Source organism: Schistocerca piceifrons, chromosome 1, assembly GCF_021461385.2.
Source record: "Schistocerca piceifrons isolate TAMUIC-IGC-003096 chromosome 1, iqSchPice1.1, whole genome shotgun sequence".
Classification (NCBI taxonomy): Eukaryota; Metazoa; Arthropoda; class Insecta; order Orthoptera; family Acrididae; genus Schistocerca; species Schistocerca piceifrons.
In genome coordinates, this window is record NC_060138.1 from 859,803,370 (window position 1) to 859,827,373 (window position 24,004).

The 24,004-nt window shown below is 41.6% G+C and overlaps 1 protein-coding gene across 1 annotated transcript in view; it reads right to left on the minus strand.

Moving 5' to 3' along the window:
• Positions 1-17,224: 17,224 nt before the first annotated feature.
• LOC124715883 overlaps positions 17,225-24,004 on the minus strand; it is a 1,071,880-nt gene continuing 1,065,100 nt past the window's right edge. Inside the window, 1 exon segment of the mRNA XM_047243130.1 lies at positions 17,225-22,707. Within this exon segment, the coding sequence (XP_047099086.1) occupies positions 18,526-22,707 (4,182 nt within the window). The 3' untranslated portion in view covers positions 17,225-18,525.

A 24,004-nucleotide genomic window follows, 5' to 3' on the forward strand; every position in this document is an offset into this window, starting at 1 on the left:
ACGCTCCATGAGTAGAGGCTGTCTACACAACGCTGAAGGCAGCGCTCCAGGAGGCATGTTCTCTGGGCACTGCAGTAGATCGCGAAGTCATCGACAAAGGGAGAGCCTCAGACATTAGGTGGAATGCAATCCATAATGGGATTGATCGCGATGGCAAAAAGGGCTACGCTCAAGACGGTGCCCTGAGGCACTCCGTTCTCCTGGAGGAAGACGTCGGACAATACGGAACCCACACGTACCCTAAACTTTCGATCCATTAAAAAGGAATCAATAAAAAGGGGCAGGCGACCGCGTAGGCCCCACCTGTGCATAGTGCGGAGGATACCTCCTCTCCAACTGGTATCATAAGCCTTCTCCAAGTCGAAGAACACGGCTACCGTTTGGCGCCTTCGCAAAAAGTTGTTCATGATGAATGTCGACAAGATCACAAGGTGGTCAACAGCGGAGCGGCTGCGACGAAAGCCGCATTGGACATTAGTAAGCAGTCGTCCAGATTCAAGAATCCAGACTAACCGAGCATTAACCATGCGCTCCATCACCTTACAGACACAGCTTGTAAGAGAAATGGGGCGGTAACTAGAAGGAAGGTGTCTATCCTTCCCGGGTTTGGGTATAGGAACAACGACTGCGTCACGCCAACGCATGTGGACCTGACCTTCGGTCCAGACGCGATTGTAGGTACGAAGAAGGAAGCTTTTGCCCGCCGGAGAAAGTTGTGCCAGCATCTGAACGTGAATGGCATCTGGCCCCGGAGCAGAGGACCGGGACAGTGCAAGCACACGTTCGAGTTCCCGCATAGTAAAGGGGGCATTATAAGTTTCCAGATTCAGCGAGTGGAAGGAAGGTCACCGAGCCTCTTCTGCCTCTTTCCTGGGAAGGAAGGCAGGGTGGTAATGGGCGGAGCTTGAAACCTCCGCGAAAAGGCGGCCAAAGGCGTTGAAGACAGCCACAGGATCAACAAGGACCTCATTACCTGAGGTCAGGCCAGGTACCGAGGAGTGGGCCTTAATGCCAGACAGCCGGCGCAGGCCACCCCAAACAACGGAAGAGGGAGTAAAACTGTTAAAGGAGCTGGTGAAAGAGGCCCAACAAGCTTTTTTGCTGTCCTTGATGACTCTACGGCATTGCGCTCGGAGTCGTTTGTATTCAATACAATTCGCCAACGTAGGATGGCGGCGAAAGGTGCGTAAAGCACGTCGTCGAGCACGGATAGCGTCCCTACAAGCCTCGTTCCACCAGGGGACGGAAACGTGACGTGAAGAAGAGGTAGTACGAGGAATGCAACGTTCGGCAGCATTGATGATAACAGCCGTGAGGTATTCAACCTGACTGTCACAACTGAGAAAATTGTGGTCCGGAAAGGTCGCCAGGGAGGAGTAAAGTCCCCAGTCAGCTTGCAGTATGTTCCAGCGCGAAGGACGTGGGGATGGGGTGTGGTGCAGGAGACGAACGACACAGGGGAAATGGTCGCTCGAATAGGTGTCAGAAAGGACATACCACTCGAACCGACGGGCAAGAGTGGTAGAACAGATCGAGAGGTCCAAGTGGGAGAAGGTATGAGTAGAGTCCGAGAGGAAAGTCGGGGCGCCGGTATTGAGGCAGACAAGATTGAGATGGTTGAAGACATCCGCCAAGAGTGAGCCTCTTGGACAGGATGCAGGAGAGCCCCAAAGGGGATGATGGGCATTGAAGTCGCCAAACAATAAAAACGGTGGGGGAAGCTGAACGATCAGGTGCATCATGTCAGCCCGACTAACAGCAGACGACGATGGAGTGTAGATGGTACAAACAGAAAAAGTAAAGGCAGAAAGAATAATACGGACAGCTATTGCTTGGAGTGGGGTGGTCAATGGGATGGGATGGTTATTGACATCGTCCCGAACGAGCAACATGACCCCACCATGAGCTGGGATACCGTCCACAGGGGTGAGGTCATACCGCTCCGAGGTATAGTGGGTAAAGGCAATACGGTCAGTCGGGCGCAACTTGGTTTCCTGGAGACCAAGGACGAGCGGACAGTGCAGGCGGAGGAGCAGTTGTAATTCCTCCCAATTAGATCGAATACCTCTTATGTTCCAATGTAACAAGGCCATCGCTAGTCAAAAAGTTGGGGGAACGAGACGGGGGAAGAGCTAGTCACCTCGACAGCCGCGGAGGGCCAGGTTGCGAGGGAACAATGCTACAACCGGCGGGAGGTGGATCCGGTTCCATCGAGTCGTCGCCAGCTGCGGCCGCTGTCCCTGGTTGTGTAGGAGGGGCAGCATCATTTGCCGACGAGAGGCCAGCTGAGTGCCTGGCAGCAGAGCATCCCGGCGAAACTGAGGACGGCCGGGAGCAGCGACTCACGGATGGAGCGTCAGACGAAACGCGCCGGGGTGGTGAGGGGGATAGAGACTACTTCTTGGAGGCCTTCTTGGAAGGCCGAGGAGGCACAGGGATGGTGGGCTGGACCCGAAGAAGGTCCTCACGCACGGGGTCCGTTTTGGAACGCCGGACCTCGGAAGCTGGAGTCCGGAACGTTTCCCCGATGGACACCTGAGAAGAGGATCGCTTCTCAGGTGGCAGGGGGAGAGGAGGAGGAGGAGGAGGAGGAGGAAGGGTGGCCCCTGGGGCAGAGGGGGTGGGGGCCATGGGGGAGGAGGATTTGGAAGGGAGGGATTTGGGAGGCGGAGGCAGAGCCCCCGATGGGCGGACGAGGCGGAGGGGGGACAGGATAGGGGTGAGGATACTGCGGAAGGAGTGGACACAACTGAGGCAAACAAAGTGGTCAATGGCACGGGATGGAGGCGGTCATACTTCTTCCTGGCCTCAGAATAAGAGAGCCGATCCAAAGTTTTGAGTTCTTGTATCTTCTTCTCCTTCTGATACGCGGGGCAGTCTGAGGATCTAGGCGAGTGGACGCCAGGACAATTAATGCACCGAGGTGGTGGGGTGCATGTATGTTCCTCACGAAGAGGACGTCCACAATCGCCACAAAGGGGCTCAGCCTCACACCGTGACGACATGTGCCCAAAGCGCAAACACCGAAAACAGCGCATAGGAGGCGGGACGTAGGGTCGCACGTCGCACCGGTAGCACATCACCTTTACCTTCTCCGGGAGAACGTCCCCCTCGAAGGCGAGGATAAAGGCCCCGGTGTCGATGCGAAGGTCTTTGGGGCCGCGCTGGACTCGCCGGACGAAATGCACACCTCGGCGCTCCAGGTTGGCCCTGAGCTCCTCATCAGATTGTAGCAGGAGGTCACGATGAAAAATAACCCCCTGCGTCCTATTTAGTGCCAGATGTGGGACAATGGATACTGGGATGTCCCCTAGGCGGTCGCACGCCTGGAGCGCCGCCGACTGTGTGGCGGAGGTGGTCTTGATAAGAACGGACCCTGAACGCATCTTGCTGAGAGCCTCGATTTCCCCGAAGATGTCCTCAATGTGCTGAACGAAGAACGTGGGCTTGGAAGTGGCGAACGTCCCCCATCGGTTCGAGAACAGACCAAATAGCGGGGGAAGTACTTCGCCCCAAGCCGGCGGGCCTGTCCCTCCTGCCAGGGAGTGGCCAAGGGGGAAAGCGCAGGAGAACCAGAACTAGAAACGGTACCTTTTCTTTTGAAAGACTCGGCTGCAGAGCGACCTGATATGTGTTGACATTTCATCTGCGAAACGTCCACCCCAATACCACCCACTCCGACCAGGGGCTCTCCCCATGGGCGCCACCCAGCCGCAGCAAGGGCCACCTGGCAGGGTGACCATTGCCAGAAGTCCTGATGCCCCAAGGAGACGGGCATCTACTCCTTGGCCGACGTGGGGAGGGTGCAGCTCAGGTATCGGCAGTACGATCCCTGTGTTGTCAGGGGGCTACAACCTAGAGGGTACATGACGACCCCACCACAACGGGCTGGCTACCATGCTGGATTTCTGGTGCCATGGAAAGTCCATCATGATTGCTGGTGCAGATAGAGACGCACTATGGACGTAACTTGGACAACCCATCAGGCGTTTAGGCCCAATTTGTGGAATAGTGGGTATGGTTACAACGCCGGTGCAATGCTGAGTGCCAAGGTCTTAGTGCACTTAGGACCAGTGGTACACCACGTAAGGTGTCCTTCCCCAAAAGGCTCGTACTTCTGCAGAATTTTGAAAAATGGAGGTCAAACCCCAAGGGGGACCATCACATGGAAGGCCGAAACGGTTGAAACTCCTTTATACGACAGGCAGGAATACCTCGGGCCTATCCTTACCCCGGACCTGCAGGGGGGTGTGTGTGTGTTATGTTGTGGTCATGTTTTTCATGGAGGGGGCTTGCACCCCTTGTTTTGCTTCACACTAACACAGCACAGGCATACATTGATGTTTTAAGCACCTTCTTGCTTCCCACTGTTGAAGAGCAATTCCAGGATGGCGATTGCATCTTTCAACACAATCTAGTACCTGTTCATAATGCAAGCCTTTGGGATGTTTTGGAATGGAAACTTCGAACCAGCCCTCACCGTCCGACATCGGTACCTCTCCTTAGTGCAGCACTCCGTGAAGAATAGGCTGCCATTCCACAAGAAACCTTTCAGCACCTGATTGAACATATGCCTGTGAGGGTGGAAGCTGTCATCAAGGCTAACGGTGGGCCAACACCATACTAAATTCCAGCCTTACCAATGGAGGGCACCCTGAACTTTTAAGTCATTTTTAGCCAGGTGTCCGGATACTTTTGATCACATGGTGCATCTTAGCTGATCCATTGTAGATGTGAAGCAGCAACTGGTCAAGTATTTACCACGGAAAAAATGTCAAAAAGTCATACATTTTGAGAGTTTATTTTACTTAGACAACCAGTTCTGCATTTCAATATGCTATCTTCAGAACCCATATAAGTCTCATGTATAGACAGAGGTATCAATACTATCATACTGGAACCATCAGTATTTGGACACTGTGAATTCATTATTCGAGTGTTTTCTTCGGAGACTTGGAAAACAGGTTTAACGTCACACCATCGAGGTCATTTAAAAATTAGGCCGAAGTTCGGATTGTGTCAAGGATTGGGAAGCAAATCGACCATGCCCTCTCAAAGGAACCATCCTGTCATTTGCCTGGAGTGATTAAGTTGGAAAATTTTAAAACTTACAGTTGTGTTTTAGCCTTTAAACCCTGTATTTCAGACACTTTCTGACCCTAAATAAAGAAGATTTTCCATCAATTAAAACTGTAAATGAAAAAAATCATGTTAAGTTGAAAAAGCTAAAACTCAGTTTAGTAAACATACAGGTGCTTTAGAAAAATTTCTGTAATTTACAAATACTCAAAAATCAATGCATGTTTATCTTTCAGATTATTAATTAAATAGAAGTACAACATGTAAACAAAATCCACTTACATAAAGAAATGAGAGCCTGTCTTCAGTCTTTTATACAAATATATTTACAAGATTTTCTCATCCACTGCATCTTCTTCCTGGGTCTGCCTCTACCTGTATAATACAGGATCTTCACTGGTGACTGACAATTCTCTATTGAGTGATCATGTTGCACTGTTCGGAGCCTGAATTTGGTTCTTTGAAAAATTATTTTGGGAACATGCTCTTCCTGAGGATAAAGGGTTCATTTTACTGATGATCAAAGCAGTCAAGGTTCCTGTATTCATTCTAACTCAAAACTCAGTACTGTTTTTCCGAACAATACTAAAAACCCCCTCACAGGCAGCATTACTATGGTGAATAAGCAGCAATGCAAGCATGTGCTTGCTCAGTGATGGATACATTTTAGTACCTGATGCATCATACATAGATGTTTTGTACTAAGCAGGATCAGCTCCTCTTCCGCCATTCCAAAGTCATCAAACTGGTATCTTGAAACCAATTCTAATGTGTTTTTTTCACTATCACTCAGAACATCAGGAAATAGCTCATCCAGCTTTACAGCCGATGATAAAGGTTTTCTTCTCGTAGATCCATTATCTGTAACTTCTAAGTTTAAGAAATCATTATATAATTGCATTTTTCTTTGATATAACAACATGAGTTGTTGAAAAATCTGACATCTTCATAAAATTTGTAACTACATTGTTTCAAGTTCAGTATCAAAAATGTAGCTTCTAGTGCCTACACCAATGACAATATCTTCATCCCCTTTGTGACATTTTTTTGAAATTTTAATTTCAGCAGACAACCAGAAGTAGGTACTACAGAAAGAAAATCTCATAGTCAAATCTGCAAATAAGTTATTTACAATGCTATGAAGTCTGAATTACTGGCTCTTCTTTCTGAAGGAATACATTTGGTATATAACAAAAGGATATTACACAAGGAAAGAAGATACAGCTTAGTTATTGAATTGTTTGAACAGGGCACACACTAAATAAATTAATGTTGTTTACATGTTTTTTAGCTTCCTTCCTGGAAAATTTTACAAGAGGTCACCACTGTTCAGTTATTGTTTCTATTAATTAGTGCAGAGAGGGCCATCTTGTTCAAACATACTCTGGTATTTTATGGTGTTTGGTGCCATGAACAAGTTTAAAAGTAGATTGTCTTTTTGAACTATTGGTAAAACTAGAAAGTGTCCAATACAACTTCTTTAGCGTCAAAATACTGTAGGCTTTTTGCATCTTTTTGTGCAGCTAAATGAAGCAGGTGGCAGGAACAAGATCGAATTCTTGTGTGTAGTTTAACTTTCTTCAAAAAAGCCACAACCTCTTTTGTATGTCTCATGGTATTTGCATTATCACGTGCAAATGAAATGCAGTTTGCCACTAGAAGATTAAAAGTTCCTTTGCCAGTATTTAAACTAGATTCCAGCAAGGATCGTATTGTGGTGTCATCTTTTCCTGTTTAACATCAAAGTGACGACAATTGGATATAGCTTCGTGCCTAACATCTGTGCTATCAGTTGCAGGAGACAAGGGGGTCTCCTTTTAAGTATTTTACTACATCGTACTGTGTTCCAGATAACAAAGAATTTATAACTGCAATTGTTTTAGTTCTTCCCCACCTTTTTTAGCAGTCTGAGAATCAGGAAACGTTTTTTGAACAGCAGCAAAGTACGATCTGCAGAAGAAATTGGCAGACTGTGTTCAACAATACATGAACTAAGAAGCATTTCAGCATTGGCAACAGTCTTCCTCTTCAGGTTTTATTCCAAATGATGACTACGATGCATTTGAAGACTTTATGTTTGTTAGGTCTACACGTACTTTAGACAGATTATGGAAATCATGACCAGCATGCTTTACAGAAATGTCTCATGAACACACTGTACAAAACATATGTTGATCTGATTTATCTCACTTTACCAAATCTAATTTTACCAAACACTGCCATTCTTTACTGTATTTTTTCTGAAATTTCTGTTCAGTTTACATTTTTTCATTTCACTGCCACCCACTGTTCGAACACATTTGTGTTCCACAAGATTGCTGCCTCAATTTGGTACGGTATCTCACCCATTTTCACTTGGCTTGTCTTTTGTACTGCTTAATTTCACATTATTTTCGTCAGGTTTTTCTTTATGGATACTTAACAGTTGCTGAAAAAACAAAAATCTAATGACTTGCATTTTTAACAAACCACTAAAACTTTCCTTAGCAGCTATGTCTTCAAATTCTAAATGAATGAATACCACCACCAAACACAATGTAACGATTACCAAAAATATCAGCGCTCTATACACAATGCACGCAGTACAGCCCTGGCAATTTTCAAGCATGTGCACTACATGGAAATACCATGCAAAACCAAGGCAACTGATTTTTTTGTCGAGTCACTCGAATCAAAAATTTCAGAGCACTCAGGGTTCCTATTTATTAAGTAATTGTTTTTATTACATAATATTCGTTCTCTTATGTATCATAGAACTATGCTACGGACATATGCATATTATTGCCAAATAGTACACATGTGCAGTTCCACGTGTGGATGATGTGTCCACCACTTTTCTTAGTTCCACCACTAAGTGCCTGATGCACTAAACTTACATGTCAAAATCATTCAAAGACAGGTTTATTACGTACTCCGCAAAGAAATCATTACAACCTTTACAAAATTTTGTTAGCATATTACTGGCACAAAGCAAACATCTTTTCCACTTTTTTAAAACATGGAATCTGATGTCTATTTCCATAATTTTTTTAGTACCTCGCCATAGCTTCGTAATGAAGGTGATAAATCCATAGTAACTGCAGACCATCTGTAATAGTTGGTAGCTATGCATTCTTTTGCTGTCAGTAATAGAATTAATGACATGAGGGGCTAATAAAATTAATGCTATGAGAGGTACTTAAAGTTTTACTTATTGGCAATTTGTAACCGCGCGTAATTCCACATTCTTGTGGGGTCCAAGCTAAGTGAGCCTAATGACCACTACATATAATGAAACATCAATAATAAACTTTGTAACAGTCATAGCATCCAAAGACAGTGGTCATCTATGTGTGAGCTGTGTTTGCACGAATGTATGTTGTCTAATCCAGGAGGAAGCCTTTTGTTGAGCCTGCCTACGAGTTAACATGTCCACTATATGGGGAGCAACAATCTACCCTTTCCACAATACTTCCTTCCTAAATTTTCCAGTGTTGAATTCAAGGGAGGTTAGAGTGTACATCCTGATAACAAGGCCATTAAGATTGAGTGCAAAAGAGTGACAAAGGACATATGGCTGGCCCCTTCAAAGTAACTATCCCATCATTTTCCTGAAGCAATTCAGGGAAATTGCGAGAAAATGCAAATTTGGATGCCTGGATGGGGACTTCAAAAATTCACCCTGCTGAGTACTAAGAGACTAGGCCAATATTTTGTGTTACCTACTTCCAGGTGGTTTTAGAATATTTTAAAAATATTATGCATGCAGCAGAAGTTAACATACTATCCACCAGTATTTCTTTTTCATGAGAACTTTTCACATCTGACTGCCTTTATACCTACTGTGTGTCAGTAACACACGTCGCCAATGCATGGATTGAAGTGGTCCCAGATCATAACCACCTTATGTGCTGTCAAAAATGTAAAAATATGTATAATACATCTATTTTTTCCTTCATAAACAGAAAATTGATCTCCCACCACTCTCAAAATCAGTGAGATTGCATTTGTTATTCTTGCCAACTCCAATTACCTCCGCCTCCATTCCCTAGCAAACCACTAAAGCTGTCATCCAGAAAAAAAACTTTCTACATAAACAATTCTTATCTCCAGGAACTTACATAGAATGACGAAATTTCACATGGTCTAACAAGAAAATTTCACTGCCGTGTGCTAGGAATGGTATCTTATTCACATTTCATGGTTTCTGGCTATTGTACAATGCACTTCAATGTGCCCACTATCTCTACACCTCTTCCATGACAATTATATCAAATATGAACTTATAAAGGCACATTTGCATGTCGTGTGTGAGTTTCCTCGGAAACGCGAAATCTTAATTAAATAATTAATCTCTGACAAATAAATAAAGCCTATGGCACAGAACTGCAGCGCTATGCCGCTGATAAAACAAAATACAATTATGACACTCTTATGTTTCATTAACAAGGAGGAGGTCTTGCGGAACAACTGGTGCGGGAAGCACGTATATTTTATTAACTGGCACACCGCCATATTTGAAGTTATATAAGAAAACTGCGAGTTGCAATCTCACTAGGCACTCAATTCTGTAAAGAATTTATATTTATGAAAGTAAGTAGAATTATTTAACTGTAGGCTTATTCGTTGAATATATCTGATTTAACTAACTGTGTAAACTTTTTATGTTTACAGTCACCTCTGTACGACGTATTGACATGGCTGGCAAATTATTCTAATTTTGAGATTTAGATTTGAGTCCGCACCTACCGCAGCAGTCTTTGGAAACGATTTAAATACGAAGTCCGATTATTTGAGTCTTATTTCACAGTCAACTACGAGTAACATTGCATTTACGAAAAAGCCATTGTCAAGCGTCTGATACCAAATAATTAAACGTCCACGTTCCAGATAAGCAAATATTAATTACAACCAATCACTATCATACATACACAATAATTAATATTTTATTTATATTTTATTTTATTTATTTATTTTATATTGGCAACCGTGACAGGACTTGTTATTTTGTCATTTGTTACATTGTTCTCTTTGTTTCATGTGAAAAATCAACTTTCTGGACCTGGACTTGAATATATGAGAAATAACAAAAATCTGAAGATATTTGACAATTCTAAAATTTTGCGGGAAGATGCAATGAAGCTTCCAGAAAAATAAGGTAAGACGCAGCATCTTTGCATTGGCAGGCTTGACCAGACGCATAATTCAGTGTATTAGCTCTTCAGTAGATTCTGTAGTATTTCTTTCGCGCATAGCAGTTTTCAGTGATAAATTTCATTCTCAGTGCTTTCCCTTAAACAATAACTTCTGCAACAATACCAATACACAAGTGTACAATATGGCCGATTTCTGTACGATACATTGTAACATGGCCAGCAGCCATTAAGAATAATCCGATATTCAGTTTACATTTTGAAATTAACAAACAGCCGTTGTTCATGATCAACTGCATTTTATTTTAAAACCAGTCTCAAACTTTATTTTCTTGAAGCATGGTCATAACTAGAAAACAATACTCAAAGATGGAACAGCAAAGACATACTATTCAGACGCAATCCGACTCGGACGAGACACAAACGTTAGAAAATGACTTGACGACAGCAACCGGTAGTGACGATTAATCAAATATTGACGCAAATGTTAACGGAAATTTTGACAATAGGCCGCCCACCACAAAAATTTCAAAGTCTCTGTCAGAGCCCATGTTAATACATGACGTCACGTCTAATGACGCGACGGGGGCAGTGACCTTGCAAACAGTAAACATTGCCAACATGTTACAAATGCTAATGAAACAAAACGCAGAAAATATGGCAACCTTAAAGACACAAAATGATGAAATTAAATCTGATCTCATAGCAATCAAGACATGTAATGACACTTCATGTAAACACGTAGAACTTATAGACGCCACACTGACCAGATGACTGAACTCAGTACGAAATTTTCCCAGCTTAATATGATACAAGAAAAGCCTACAAATGACGTAGCACTTTTACAGGCACAAGTAGAAAACCTTAATGTCACGTGTGAAGCTCTTACTGGACAAATTCAAACATACCCTACAGTACATGACTACCTTGAAAAACGAATTACTGACGTGCAGAATAAATTTGACGATGTTGAACAACACCTGACTGACATATTATAATCTGATGCCACAGCTCATTTTCAAAATATTAATAAAGAATTTCATGATTGGGTAGAGAACAAAGACATTTAAACATTTTGATAGATGCATACGTGAAAATTTACCAACAATTGTGCACGACCCCGTAGCAGAATACATCACTAATAACAAACAGCTGATTAGTGACGCAGTACAGTCTGTCACTGCACCAATGACAATTCACCGATCAACCACAGTCTGAATGTAACGAAAATATCAGTCAAAATGTACAGTTCAGAAACCAATATACATACGAGTATGACACACACATACCACATACAACAAACACACAAGAACAAAACACACCATGACAACTACACATACAACGACGTGCGAACACAAACACAAGCTATTATGGTAAACCACAGCAACATTATTGTAATTACTCGCCATCTGAACATTACTGTAATTACAGTGGAACAAATCCATATCATAATGCAAAGGAAGAAGAAAGCTTAATAAAACACAGGCAATTTCAGACTTTTATCCCAGAAAACGAACCATTCATCCTGTGATTTTTCTTAAATCTTTTAGTAACGCATTTCCTCGCACTTGGAGTGACCGGAAAAAGATTTCATATATTGTCAGTTACATCCAAGGCGATGCAGCTGTGTGGGCATACAGTCAAGCTGACGTATGTACCACATACAGTGAGTTTGAGCGTGCCTTTCTGAACAAATTCTGGTCGCAATCCGTCCAGGAGCGACTCTGGAGACAAATTTTAGAACCTGAAACTTAACAGTAAAAATGGTAACTTACGCAGATATTTTGAAAAATACTTGAACATGGGACATTTTTTGGACGAACCAGTCGCAACATGTGATATACTCCGTGCGTTGAAGGCCAAATTGCCTTTCTACATTAAAGAAAAACTCTTACATATTCCAGATGATAATCCAGATTATTTTTTAACAGCTTTAGATTCGGTTGACATGTTACTAGAAGATCAGCGCTTCACGCAGCAAAACAGCAGCCACAATGTTTATACTAGTGGTATGCAAAACATGCAGGCTTGCCAACTCAATTCTGGCGCGCCCACAGTTGGATACGCAGTACAGCAAAAACAGCAAACTCACATGCCGTCTCAATCATCATCTTGGACAGTTTCCAGCCACTGGCTGGGTCTGTCGGGAACACAAGCCTCTCCATCGTGTTCTGTCTTTCCACCATTCCCCTCTTCCACCTTCGTCCAGTTCTCTCCTCTTCTCATCACACATTCCTTCACTCCCTTCACCCATCTATCTCTTGGTCTTCCTCTGGGCCTCTTCCCCTCCAGTTGCAGATCAAACATCCTCTTTGGAATTCTTCCCTCATCCATTCTCTTCATGTGTCCATACCACTGCAGTCTTGATTTTTCTATCCTGTCCTGTACTGGTTCCTCCTTTAGTCTTTCCCTCACATACAAATTTCGCAATCTGTCTCGTCTTGTTACACCCAACCTGCTCCTCTGGAACTTCATTTCACTAGCCTGTATTCTACTTTTGTCGCTTTTGTGCATTACCCATGTCTCACTTCCGTATGTCAATATGGGGACAAAGTAGGTTCGGTATATAATTCCCTTGGATTTCTGTGGCACCTCCTTGCTCCAAATAAGCCCCCTAATGCATTTGTAGAACTGCCCTGCTTTTCTGCACCTTTCATTTATTTCCATTGCGTTTCCCCCCTTACTTTCAATCACGCTTCCCAGGTACTTGAAGTTCTCTACCACTTGTAGTTTTTCCCCTCCACAAGTTATATCCACATTTGGCCTATTCTTCTTCCTTGTTGTGACGATTATTTCACTTTTCTTTGCAGAGAAATGCATTCCATATTGTGCTGCTGTTGCCTCCCATGCATCTAACTGCTCTTGCACCTCCTTCACGCAATTTCCCCATAACATCAGGTCATCGGCAAAAAGCACTGCTTTCATTTTATGATCTCCAATTGCATCTGATACTTGCTGTAGGATTTCATCCATAACAATAATAAACAATAAAGGCGAAAGTGCACTTCCCTGTCGCAGCCCATTTTCCAGCTTGAACCATGCAGTACGTTCCCTCCCCACTTTCACACAACTCTCACTTCCCTCATACATTTTTCTGACTTTTCGCGTAATCTCTTCATCTATCCCTTTTGCGTTCAGCACATCCCAGAGCTTGTCCCTACAGATACTGTCATACGCCTTCTCAATATCCAAAAAGGCCATGATTAAGTCCTTCCCGTACTCATAGTGCCTTTCCTGCAGTTGCCTTACCGCAAATATGAGGTCCGTTGTTGATCTTCCCGGTCTGAAACCGTACTGCTCCTCTTGCAGTCTACTTTCAATACTGCTTCTTATTCTCTTCTCCAGCATCTTTTCATAGATTTTTCCACAGTGGCATAGCAGGGTGATTCCTCTGTAGTTCTCACATCTCCTTTTATCCCCTTTCTTGAAGATCGGGACTATAATTCCTTTCTTCCAATCCTCAGGAATTCTGTTCTCCTTCCACACCACCCTCAGCACTCTGTATAGCCATTGGGTTCCTACTTCTCCTGCTCAATACGGAAATCAAAATGAACATGCGTATTCCAATACAAACAACAGTTACAACAGTAATAACACTTCATGCGGCAATCCATACAAAAGGCACCGTGGTAATAACAACAATGGTAACAACGGATACAAATGTAACAACAAAAAACACAAACAGAAATAGAAATAATAATAACTACGAGCCAAGACAGCATCAAGGCTAGACTCGTAGCGATCAATACTTTCATTCAAACACTGCTTTACCACAGCAGCCACCAGGACAAAATTGGAGCATACCTTACGACTGACACGTAAGTTATAATGCGCAACAGCAACAACAACCGCAAAAGTTTGGAGATCACAACAGGCAATATCCGAATGTGAATTAATAGAAATGACACCTGATACACAACCCCAATCTGTGTCAGTACCTAATGCAAATGCTAATCCAACAAACTAGAAACAGTCACTTCTATGCCCCGGGTCGTGGCTGAAGAATTCTTGGGAGGCGACTTCAATGTTAATCAGTTATTTGACACCACCATTGAACAACAAAATATTGATATGCCTAATAATTGTAAACAAAAACTACCTGTTTTATTTATAAGATACAACCACAATGAGAATATATCAGATGAACTTTTGCAAGACAGTACACAATGTCATTCAAACACAAATGAAATTGTTTTAGTATCTACTACTGGTGTAGTAGGTGGGATTCCAATTACTATTATCTTAGATACAGGTGCAGCTGTGAGCGTTTTGTCTTAATTTCTATAAAAAGATGTGTGAATTGGAGCCTGTGCCTGAGTTTTCTGCACAAAACTGTAAAATAACTACTGCTCTAGGTAATAAGTCATGTAAGGTTATGAAGCAAGTTTTTGTAAACATTAAAATAGGTAATGGAACCGTACAATGGCCATTCCTGGTTGTACAAAACCTTGTGACAAATTGCATATTAGGATTAGATATTATGAGCGAGAAGGACTGCATTATAGACTTCTCCAAAGGTAAATATATTTTAAATGATAAAAGCAGTGTAATTATTATTGATTTGGACAGGAGAACTCTAAAGCATGACAAACACTGTACAGGGTACAAGGTTCAGTTAGTACTTGACAATGACATTCAAGACATGCAAACACACTCATCTGACACAGAGCTAATGGACTTGAAAACATTGCTTGATCATAAGATAAATGAAGCTACAGCTCTAAGTGTACATGAACGTATGAAACTACAGGAAGTGTTATCCAAATATTTACAAGTTTTTACCAAATGATTAGGTGTTAACACGTATGTGTACAAGATTGAAGTTAAGCCTCACAAGATCTTCTACCACAAGACATAACGTACCCTTATCTCAACGACCCGCTGTGTGGCAAGAACTAAAACAAATGTTAGACTGGAAGGTCATTGAACCATCCACCTCACCTATACTTGTCAAAAAACCAAATGGTAGCATTAGGCTAGTGTTAGAAGCACAAGCAATTAATGAAATAATTTTACCGGTTCACACAAAACCCGAAAATTTAGAAGAGCAATTACAGAAATTTCTAGATGCAAAATGTTTTTCCACAATAGATCTCGCTAATTCATTTTGGCAAGTAGGTATCACTCCTGATTCTCGGAAATATACTGCATTTATATTCAGGGGGCGAACCTACCAGTTTTGTGTTCTACCCTTCGGATTGAATGTTAGTTCTGGAGTATTCATTACAGCCCTGGATACCGTGCTTGGCGATTATTTAGTTGAGACAGTCACACACTATGTAGATGATATACTGATAGCTACACAGTCTTGGAATGAACACATTGATACACTTCAAAGAATTTTAGAAAAATTTGCACAAGCTGGAGTCACAGCCAATCTTAGAAAATCAAAATTTGGTTGCAGTGAAATAAAATATTTAGGACATATCATTAATTCACAGGGCATACGTCCTGATCCTAGTAAATTAGATGCTATCAGAAACTTTCCTAGCCCTCGAACAAAAAAGCAGTTAAAATCATTCCTTGGGCTATGTTCATTTTTCAGACGTTTTTTACCACAACCACTTTTGAACAGTAAACATCTGCTAAATCTACTCAGAAAGAATCAAGTTTGGATCTGGTCGGAACAGTGCCAGAATGACTTTAATACAATTAAACATGCTTTAGTGAATGCAAACATATTGAGCCATCCAGATTTCAATTTAGATTTTTGTATGACTTGTGACACTTCATGTTCTGGCTTGGGCTGTTGCTTATTTCAAGTTGTAAAGAATAAAGAAAAGGAACAGATAAGAATTATTGGTTTTGAAAGTCGTACTCTAAGTGAATGTGAGCGTACATACTCCACTACTGAGTTAGAAACACTTTCCATAGTCTGGGCATTCAAGAAATTCAATTATTATTTATTTGGAAAACATACAGTAATTTATACCGATCACCAGGCCCTGACATTTTTGTTAACTTGTAAACTTGTACATCCTAGACTATCACGATGGGCAGTTACTCTTCAGAACTACTCTTTTGAAATTAAGTACATAAAAGGTAAGGACAACACCATTGCCAACGTTTTGTCTAGACTTCCACAAGGTATGAATGAAACCAACAGTGACTTAGAAAATATAAATGACTATAGTATTCTCTTAATGCAAGACAAGCAGTATCACCAATATTATATTGATATGTGCAGAAACATGGCTAAATTACAAAAATCTGATCCTCACTGGTATAAGATAATAACATTACTGGTAGAAAAACACAATCATCCTTTGACTAAGTATTACAAGTTACACAATGATGTATTATTTTATCGACGACATCCAAATGCTACTAACTGGTGTGTATGCATTCCCAAAGAGTCTGAACGTAATTTGATTTGGCACACACACTTAGTTTGGGGCCATTATGGGACGAAAAAGTGTTTGGCAAAGCTCAGCACATACTGTTATTTTAGCAATATGAGAAGAAAAATTTACAGGGAACTGAAAACATGTGTCACTTATCCACAAAAACAGATTTACATTCTATTTTACCGAGTAAACCCCTGGAAATTCTGTGTACTGACATCAGTGGACTGCATCCAGCAAGCTCTGGAGGCGTCAAATATATACGAAAATTGATCTCCCACCACTCTCAAAATCAGTGAGATTGCATTTGTTATTCTTGCCAACTCCAATTACCTCCGCCTCCATTCCCTAGCAAACCACTAAAGCTGTCATCCAGAAAAAAAACTTTCTACATAAACAATTCTTATCTCCAGGAACTTACATAGAATGACGAAATTTCACATGGTCTAACAAGAAAATTTCATTGCCGTGTGCTAGGAATGGTATCTTATTCACATTTCATGGTTTCTGGCTATTGTACAATGCACTTCAATGTGCCCACTATCTCAACACCTCTTCCATGAAAATCATATCAAATATGAACTGCTTTCAGACAGAAATTCAATTTGATTTTTAATTTGTGCAAGCTGTGTTGGCGAGGAAGATCTTTGACAATAATGAAAAGTCCACTAATTTTTATAAAAACTTTATTACATTATATTAAATTTTGCATTTGTAGAGAAATATTGCCACATATAAAAGTCTTGTACAGAGATAATATGAGGATCTACAACCAGCTATCACTGCACGAGTAACGATTTAATCACCAGTTGCCATAAATAACCCAGTGGCCCTCAAGCCACAGTAATGCAATGTATAAATCTGGGATATCAAAGCTTAGCTGTCACAAGTAGCCATTTTCTCGCAATATGAAATACTTATTAACAATATCAGTCCACAAACTCACCTGCACTGAATAAATTATAGTGCAGCATCAGCTATTCAAACATATTCTCATCAATAAATGACAAACATATGCAGTATCAACAGATGCTACAATTTAAAACAAAGATAGACTCCTCGTTACCATGCAGCAGGATGCTCTATTAAACATCACAGAATGCTTTACATTACACTTTAACAAACCAAGACAGTAATGTAAAAGTAGCCATAATTTAGAATCAGTACAGCTATGACTTAAAATATCTTGCATTTTACTTAAAATAATTTAAAGTCTAGTACACAGACACCCGAAAATTCTAAATAAAACAACAAATTTAAGTACAACTCTATTAGCACAAAGGAGAAATGCCATCAATAAAAAGCATCATAAATATAAATTAAAATTGTGGCATTACAAAAAACACAGAATTATCACATTGTGCATATTAAGAATGCAGTGTCAGTGATGACACCAAGTAAACAAGGTACCCACCAGACAATATGTTTGCCGAAGCATACCTGGAAAAAGTTTTGTTCAGCCTTTTATATCAAATATTTGCTCTCCCTTTCAGGCATTTTGCACACAAATTTACAGTCTTTAAAACAAACTCACATGTGCAGTTTGTAAGAAAAGCCAACCAACATTCAAATATTTAATAGCAACGACAGCAAACTTTGAGCGATTAGGCTCAAAATTTCCCAATAACTGACCAATTGCTATTGTTACTATATCTTCACAGAGACACAAAGAGAAAAATTAGCACAGCAACAAAAATTTAGAAACACTTCGGCCAAATAAGCAAACAACTTCAGAAGCTATTGGATATTGATACATAATATGCTACATCTGGAAAAATAGTTTCAAGTTTTTTAGTTCACCACACGAATAGTATCCATATCTTTTGGAACATTGAGATATACGTGTGAAGTTTCTCAGAACTATACGAAGATACTTTTTTTTTACGGTTTAACAACACAATTACATACATGTTAAAAGCTTTACAACAAAGGCCCAAAACTGCAGCACCTTCATTCCAAACCCACTACTTTCACAAAAGTGGGTCTTTTTTCTTCTCTTCTCCCATTCCTGTACTGATGAGTGGAGATCCATTGGCTGTAGGTGGTGTCTTTCCTCCTTTTGCAGTTTGCGGCGATTTCTTTACTCCTACTTTTGCAGGTGATGTCTTTGATGGAGCTGTGCCTATACGACGTGACGAAATGTGTTTGTTTGCTGTCTCTTTGTGCTGCTTTTCTGTAGCTGTCTGATGATTAGTGGCAGATCTTGGAGACTGAGTAGTGCTTGACGTAACCCTTGGCTTTTGAGCAATACCATTTGTCATACCAGGACGCATAGTCAATGAAGTCTTTGCTTGAACACCAGTTTTAGGTACACTTGCAGCAGTAGTGGTTCCAGCAGATTTCGAGACAGTTGTGGTTCGTGATGGTGCAGTATGTGTCCTTGGTGCAATTTTTGATGTGGCAACAGAAGTCTTCTTTACTTCTGCACTTTTTACATCACCATTGGCTAACGGATTCTTTGTTGCCGTTGTGGTAGTTGCACTTGGGACCCGCGGCTTTGGTGCACTTGCTGCTCTTACTGTTTGTGATGGTTTGGTTGTCGATGACAAAGCAGTCTTCAAACTAGGTTTAGGTGCAATGGAAGATGTAGGGACTTTTCCTGTTGTTGAAGATTGTTTTTGGGTAGAAAGAGAAGTTGGCTTACTTGGTACATTTGAAGCTGGTCTTGACAAGGACTTTGCACTTGTGGTTGTTGTAGTAGTAGTAGTTTTTGCTGTAGTCTTTGCTGCAGGAGGAGCAACTTGAGTTCTCTTTGGAGTAGACGTGCGAGGTGTCGATGGTACTGATGCCTTTGTTGGTGAAGTCGGTGATGTCTTTGTTGGAGCTTTTGCAGTCCCTGGAGACTGTTTGACAGGAGCTTTAGTACTGGGTTTCACCTTGTCTGAATCTTTGGCTACAAGTGTCTTTTTCACATCTTTAGAGAGTGGTGTCTGCTTTTTCAGAGCTGGTTCTTTCCTTGAGGTTATAGCAGTAGTTGTAGCTGCTGCACCTGCCACAGCTGCTGAAGCAACAGCTACAGCAGACACTGTTGATTCTGCCTTCATCTCCGATGCATCCTTATTAAGTTCAGTCTGCGATGCTGGGGTTGGTGTTGGAGGTGGTGTCTTTGTAATCATTAGTACTTCATCCTCCCCATCTCCTGCTTTGTGGGCCTCTTTATCAGGCTCACCCTTCTCAGCAGCTGTACCTGAAATATTTTTATCAGAGAAGTCCGCATCAGAGAGTTTCAAAGTTTCATCACTAACAGCTTTTTCATCTCGGGCTTCAAGCTTTTCTGTCGTCTGTTCAACAATAGAAATATCTTTCTTTTCAAATGTCTTTTCACCAGTTTCCTCAGTCTTCTCTGCAATTTCAGTTTCAATACCAACATAGTTGAGTTGAGACTGTAGTTCCTCCAAAACTACAACATCTTTGTCAGCATTACTTGTCAGATCATTTAGTTCTTCCAATTCAGTTTTATTACTTACTTCATTTAACATTGTTTCAACCATATCTCTTTGTTCTCCTGAAAGTGATTCTAGCTTCAACACTGTGGAAAAATCTGTTCCATGAATGTTGTCTATCTCCAAAGCTTCTCGTTTTTCTTCTTGACTCTCAAATGAAGGAGAAATTAATTCAACATCATCTTTCATACTACTTTGTTCAACAGGCATGGGATACACACACACCCGCAGTGCTTCTGGTACACCATGAAGATCAGGCACACAGGTATCACCAATTGTTTGCTCTGCAGATGGTGAAGGCTCTTGGTTCTGAACTGCTTCAGATGGAGGAGAAGTTGTCTCAAATGATAACCTATTTTCTAGTGTTATATTCTGTACAGTATGCATTTCATTGTTTAATTCTGGTGACTCAACTCCATTTAGTTTCATTGTGTCTTTTTGGAATGAAGCTGTCTCAATATCACGAATATCAGTTAAACCTGTAATTGTGTCCAACTTCTCCACTTTTGTATCTCCTGCCTCATTAACATCTTCCATCAGATCATGGTCTTCTCCATGCAGCTCATCCACAACCTTGGCGGGCTCTGCAGCGTCCTTCCGAAGCTCCTCCAGGGGCTCTGCAGCGTCCTTCCGAAGCTCCTCCAGGGGCTCTGCAGCGTCCTTCCGAAGCTCCTCCAGGGGCTCTGCAGCGTCCTTCCGAAGCTCCTCCAGGGGCTCTGCAGCGTCCTTCCGAAGCTCCTCCAGGGGCTCTGCAGCGTCCTTCCGAAGCTCCTCCAGGGGCTCTGCAGCGTCCTTCCGAAGCTCCTCCAGGGGCTCTGCAGCGTCCTTCCGAAGCTCCTCCAGGGGCTCTGCAGCGTCCTTCCGAAGCTCCTCCAGGGGCTCTGCAGCGTCCTTCCGAAGCTCCTCCAGGGGCTCTGCAGCGTCCTTCCGAAGCTCCTCCAGGGGCTCTGCAGCGTCCTTCCGAAGCTCCTCCAGGGGCTCTGCAGCGTCCTTCCGAAGCTCCTCCAGGGGCTCTGCAGCGTCCTTCCGAAGCTCCTCCAGGGGCTCTGCAGCGTCCTTCCGAAGCTCCTCCAGGGGCTCTGCAGCGTCCTTCCGAAGCTCCTCCAGGGGCTCTGCAGCGTCCTTCCGAAGCTCCTCCAGGGGCTCTGCAGCGTCCTTCCGAAGCTCCTCCAGGGGATCCAGATTGGGGTTTTGAAGAACTTCACCTTCAGTGCTAAATGGTTCATTAAGCTCCATTGTTCTGTTCTCAAATTCTTTCATGAGATCTGAACGTGTTTCATGCGCTTCATCCAAGAATTCTGTATCTACCATGTGATCACTTTGCTTCTCATGAATTTCTTCTTCCAACTTAACTGATTTCTCCATAAAATTAGGTTTCTCTGCAATTTCCGTTGATGGCTGATTGAAATTCGAACTTTCATCTGAGTACTGCAAAAATAGATCTTTTTCAGATTTTTCATTCTGACTGCCTTTGCTTAAGTACTCTTCCAATTGCTCACAGGACCTACTCTCTGCTAGTTCACTATCAGCTTCAGCCAACAAAGCTCTCTCATGCTCAGAGGAAAGTGTATCTTTATCTAACTCTGTCAGCTCTGTTTTCACCGTATCTAGTAGTTCGATCGGCGATTCTGAAGAAATTACTTGAGAAATAGGAGCACCAGATGCAAGATCTGATGAAACTTCAGTAGGCTTCTGCTCCACAATATCCACATTTTCATTTGCTTCACCTGCTTTAGGGACATCTGTATTATCCTCCATGTTTTTATAATCAAAAACAGGAGCACATGGGTTAAGAGGTGAACTTAACTCATATTCCTCCAGTGTAAAATCAGGTCCATGTTCAAAGGATTCATTAAGCAGATCAGTTCGCTCATTCTCTGTAATTTGCTCACTCTCTTCCATTGGCATTTCTGCTATTGGTTGCTCGTGGCTGAAAGGATTGATCAAGTCATCAGTTAGTTTCACCCTTTCTGGACATTCTTCCATTGTTGGAGCAATATCTTTCTGAAGTTCAAATGATATTGCACCAGTTTCCTTAGCTGGTGAGAAGTCCGTAGGCAACGAATCATCCAGCCCCTTTTTGAATTCTGTAAATTCCCTTGAAGCTTCAAATCCAAGAAAATCCTCAGACTGCTTAACACTTGATGTTTCTGAAGCCACAAAATCAGTTTCCACAAAAGACCCTTCCACATTAGAAGCACTTGTACCCAAATTTTTCTGCAAGATGTCAGAGGTAGATGTCGTGAAGCTAGCAGCCGATTCGTCACCGTATACTGCTTTTGTTGATGACACTTCAGAAACCTCAAATGGATTGATACTGGTAAAGGCAGCCAGATTTTGTTCAGTTAATTTAAATTCTGACTCTCCATATTTCTTTTTTATAATATCATCCATAACACTGCCACCATTAAGAATATCTGACTGAACGTCTGGTAAGTACGCACTGTTTGATAGAGCATCCTCTTCTGATACCTCTCCTGGGCGCAGACGTACCTCTTGCTGGAACTGCGCCATACTAGGAACTTCTACATTATCAAATGGCAATATTTTTCCTGATGGTGAGTGAGAAATAATTGTATCCTCAAATGAAGGCTTTGAATGTGTCGGCGATGGTACAAATTCTTTTGCATCAGGATTAAGTCTGGATTCCATGTCAAATATATCTTCAGGTTTTTCTTCGAGATTCAACTGCGTGGATTCTGGGCAAACCTGCAAGAAACAAAACGAATGTTTAAAATGCTATAATTTACAGAGTAGATGAATATCTTTGATATAAATAAGATAATTGTATGTTCTGGGTGGAAGGAGCAAAGCCAGCTTTTCTTTCAGAACCCCCAAAACACACACACACACACACACACACACACACACACACACACACACACACACACAAAATCATGACACCTTCCAAAACCAGGCATCTATGCAGTAAAACTCTAATCAAACAAGTCAAGGGTAACAGTGCATAGGAACAGGGGTGGCCAATAGATTAAAAACCCTTCTTTGCCTTCATCCTTAAATGTGTCAAACATATTTGAAACAGAAGTATCTGCACATAATTCAACCTTTCTCATTCTACATATCACTCTGATTGAAGCATCCTATTCCGAAGATTTTAGGCACAACTCTTGAATTCAAGTTTCTTGCACAGGAGTATTTTTGCGACAAAAGTAATACATTTTCTACATAACCCTATCTGTTGACATGCTTCAAAAGTAAACATGTTCTAAATGCAACAGTGCTGCTGATACTAGTTAAGAACTATTAAGAATCTTGCCTAATGAAGTGTACACACTGATTAATGATGCAAGTGGCAAAATGGAAGTTCCTTTCATAATTTAAATCTTTCTGTTGAAAAACATGATGCACAAGTCAAGCAAATTGCAGCATCAATCTACTTGGCACATCACATCCCACTCAACCGAGTGGAGCTTTGAGGGCTATGTATCTATGACAGTGATTGGTGAAACATATCATAAAATCGTTTTCATAAGACAGTCTTGCTTCTGAGGTAATAATAGAGCAGTACTGACGAGAAAGGTTAGAATAGTATTTAAAGCACCTGACATGGATGACCATTACAGGTATACATTTTTGACTTATTCAAGGCTTACAAATATATATTTTTGGTTTAGCCAAAGCTCATGACAGTTTTTACCATAAAATGCTTCTAAACAAACAAAGTACAAGAAGCATGCAGAGTTTAACTAACAATTTGTTCCAGTCACATCTAGAAAATAGATTGCAGAAGGTAGAGCGCCAACACTTCAGATGATGCTAAATTCTTGGTAAAAATGTGAAGACTCTGAAATATTAACATTGGTGTTACTCACTAGAATATACCGGGGTGATTCACGAAGATATGCAAATACATTAATATGTTACTCTACAAGTAAAACTAAAGAAACAAGTTCATATAAACTTAGGTCTGCAAATATTTAGTTACGAAGTTACAGCTAATAAGATTTTGCCTGAAATTTAGCAACTTCGCTCATATGAAGCGATC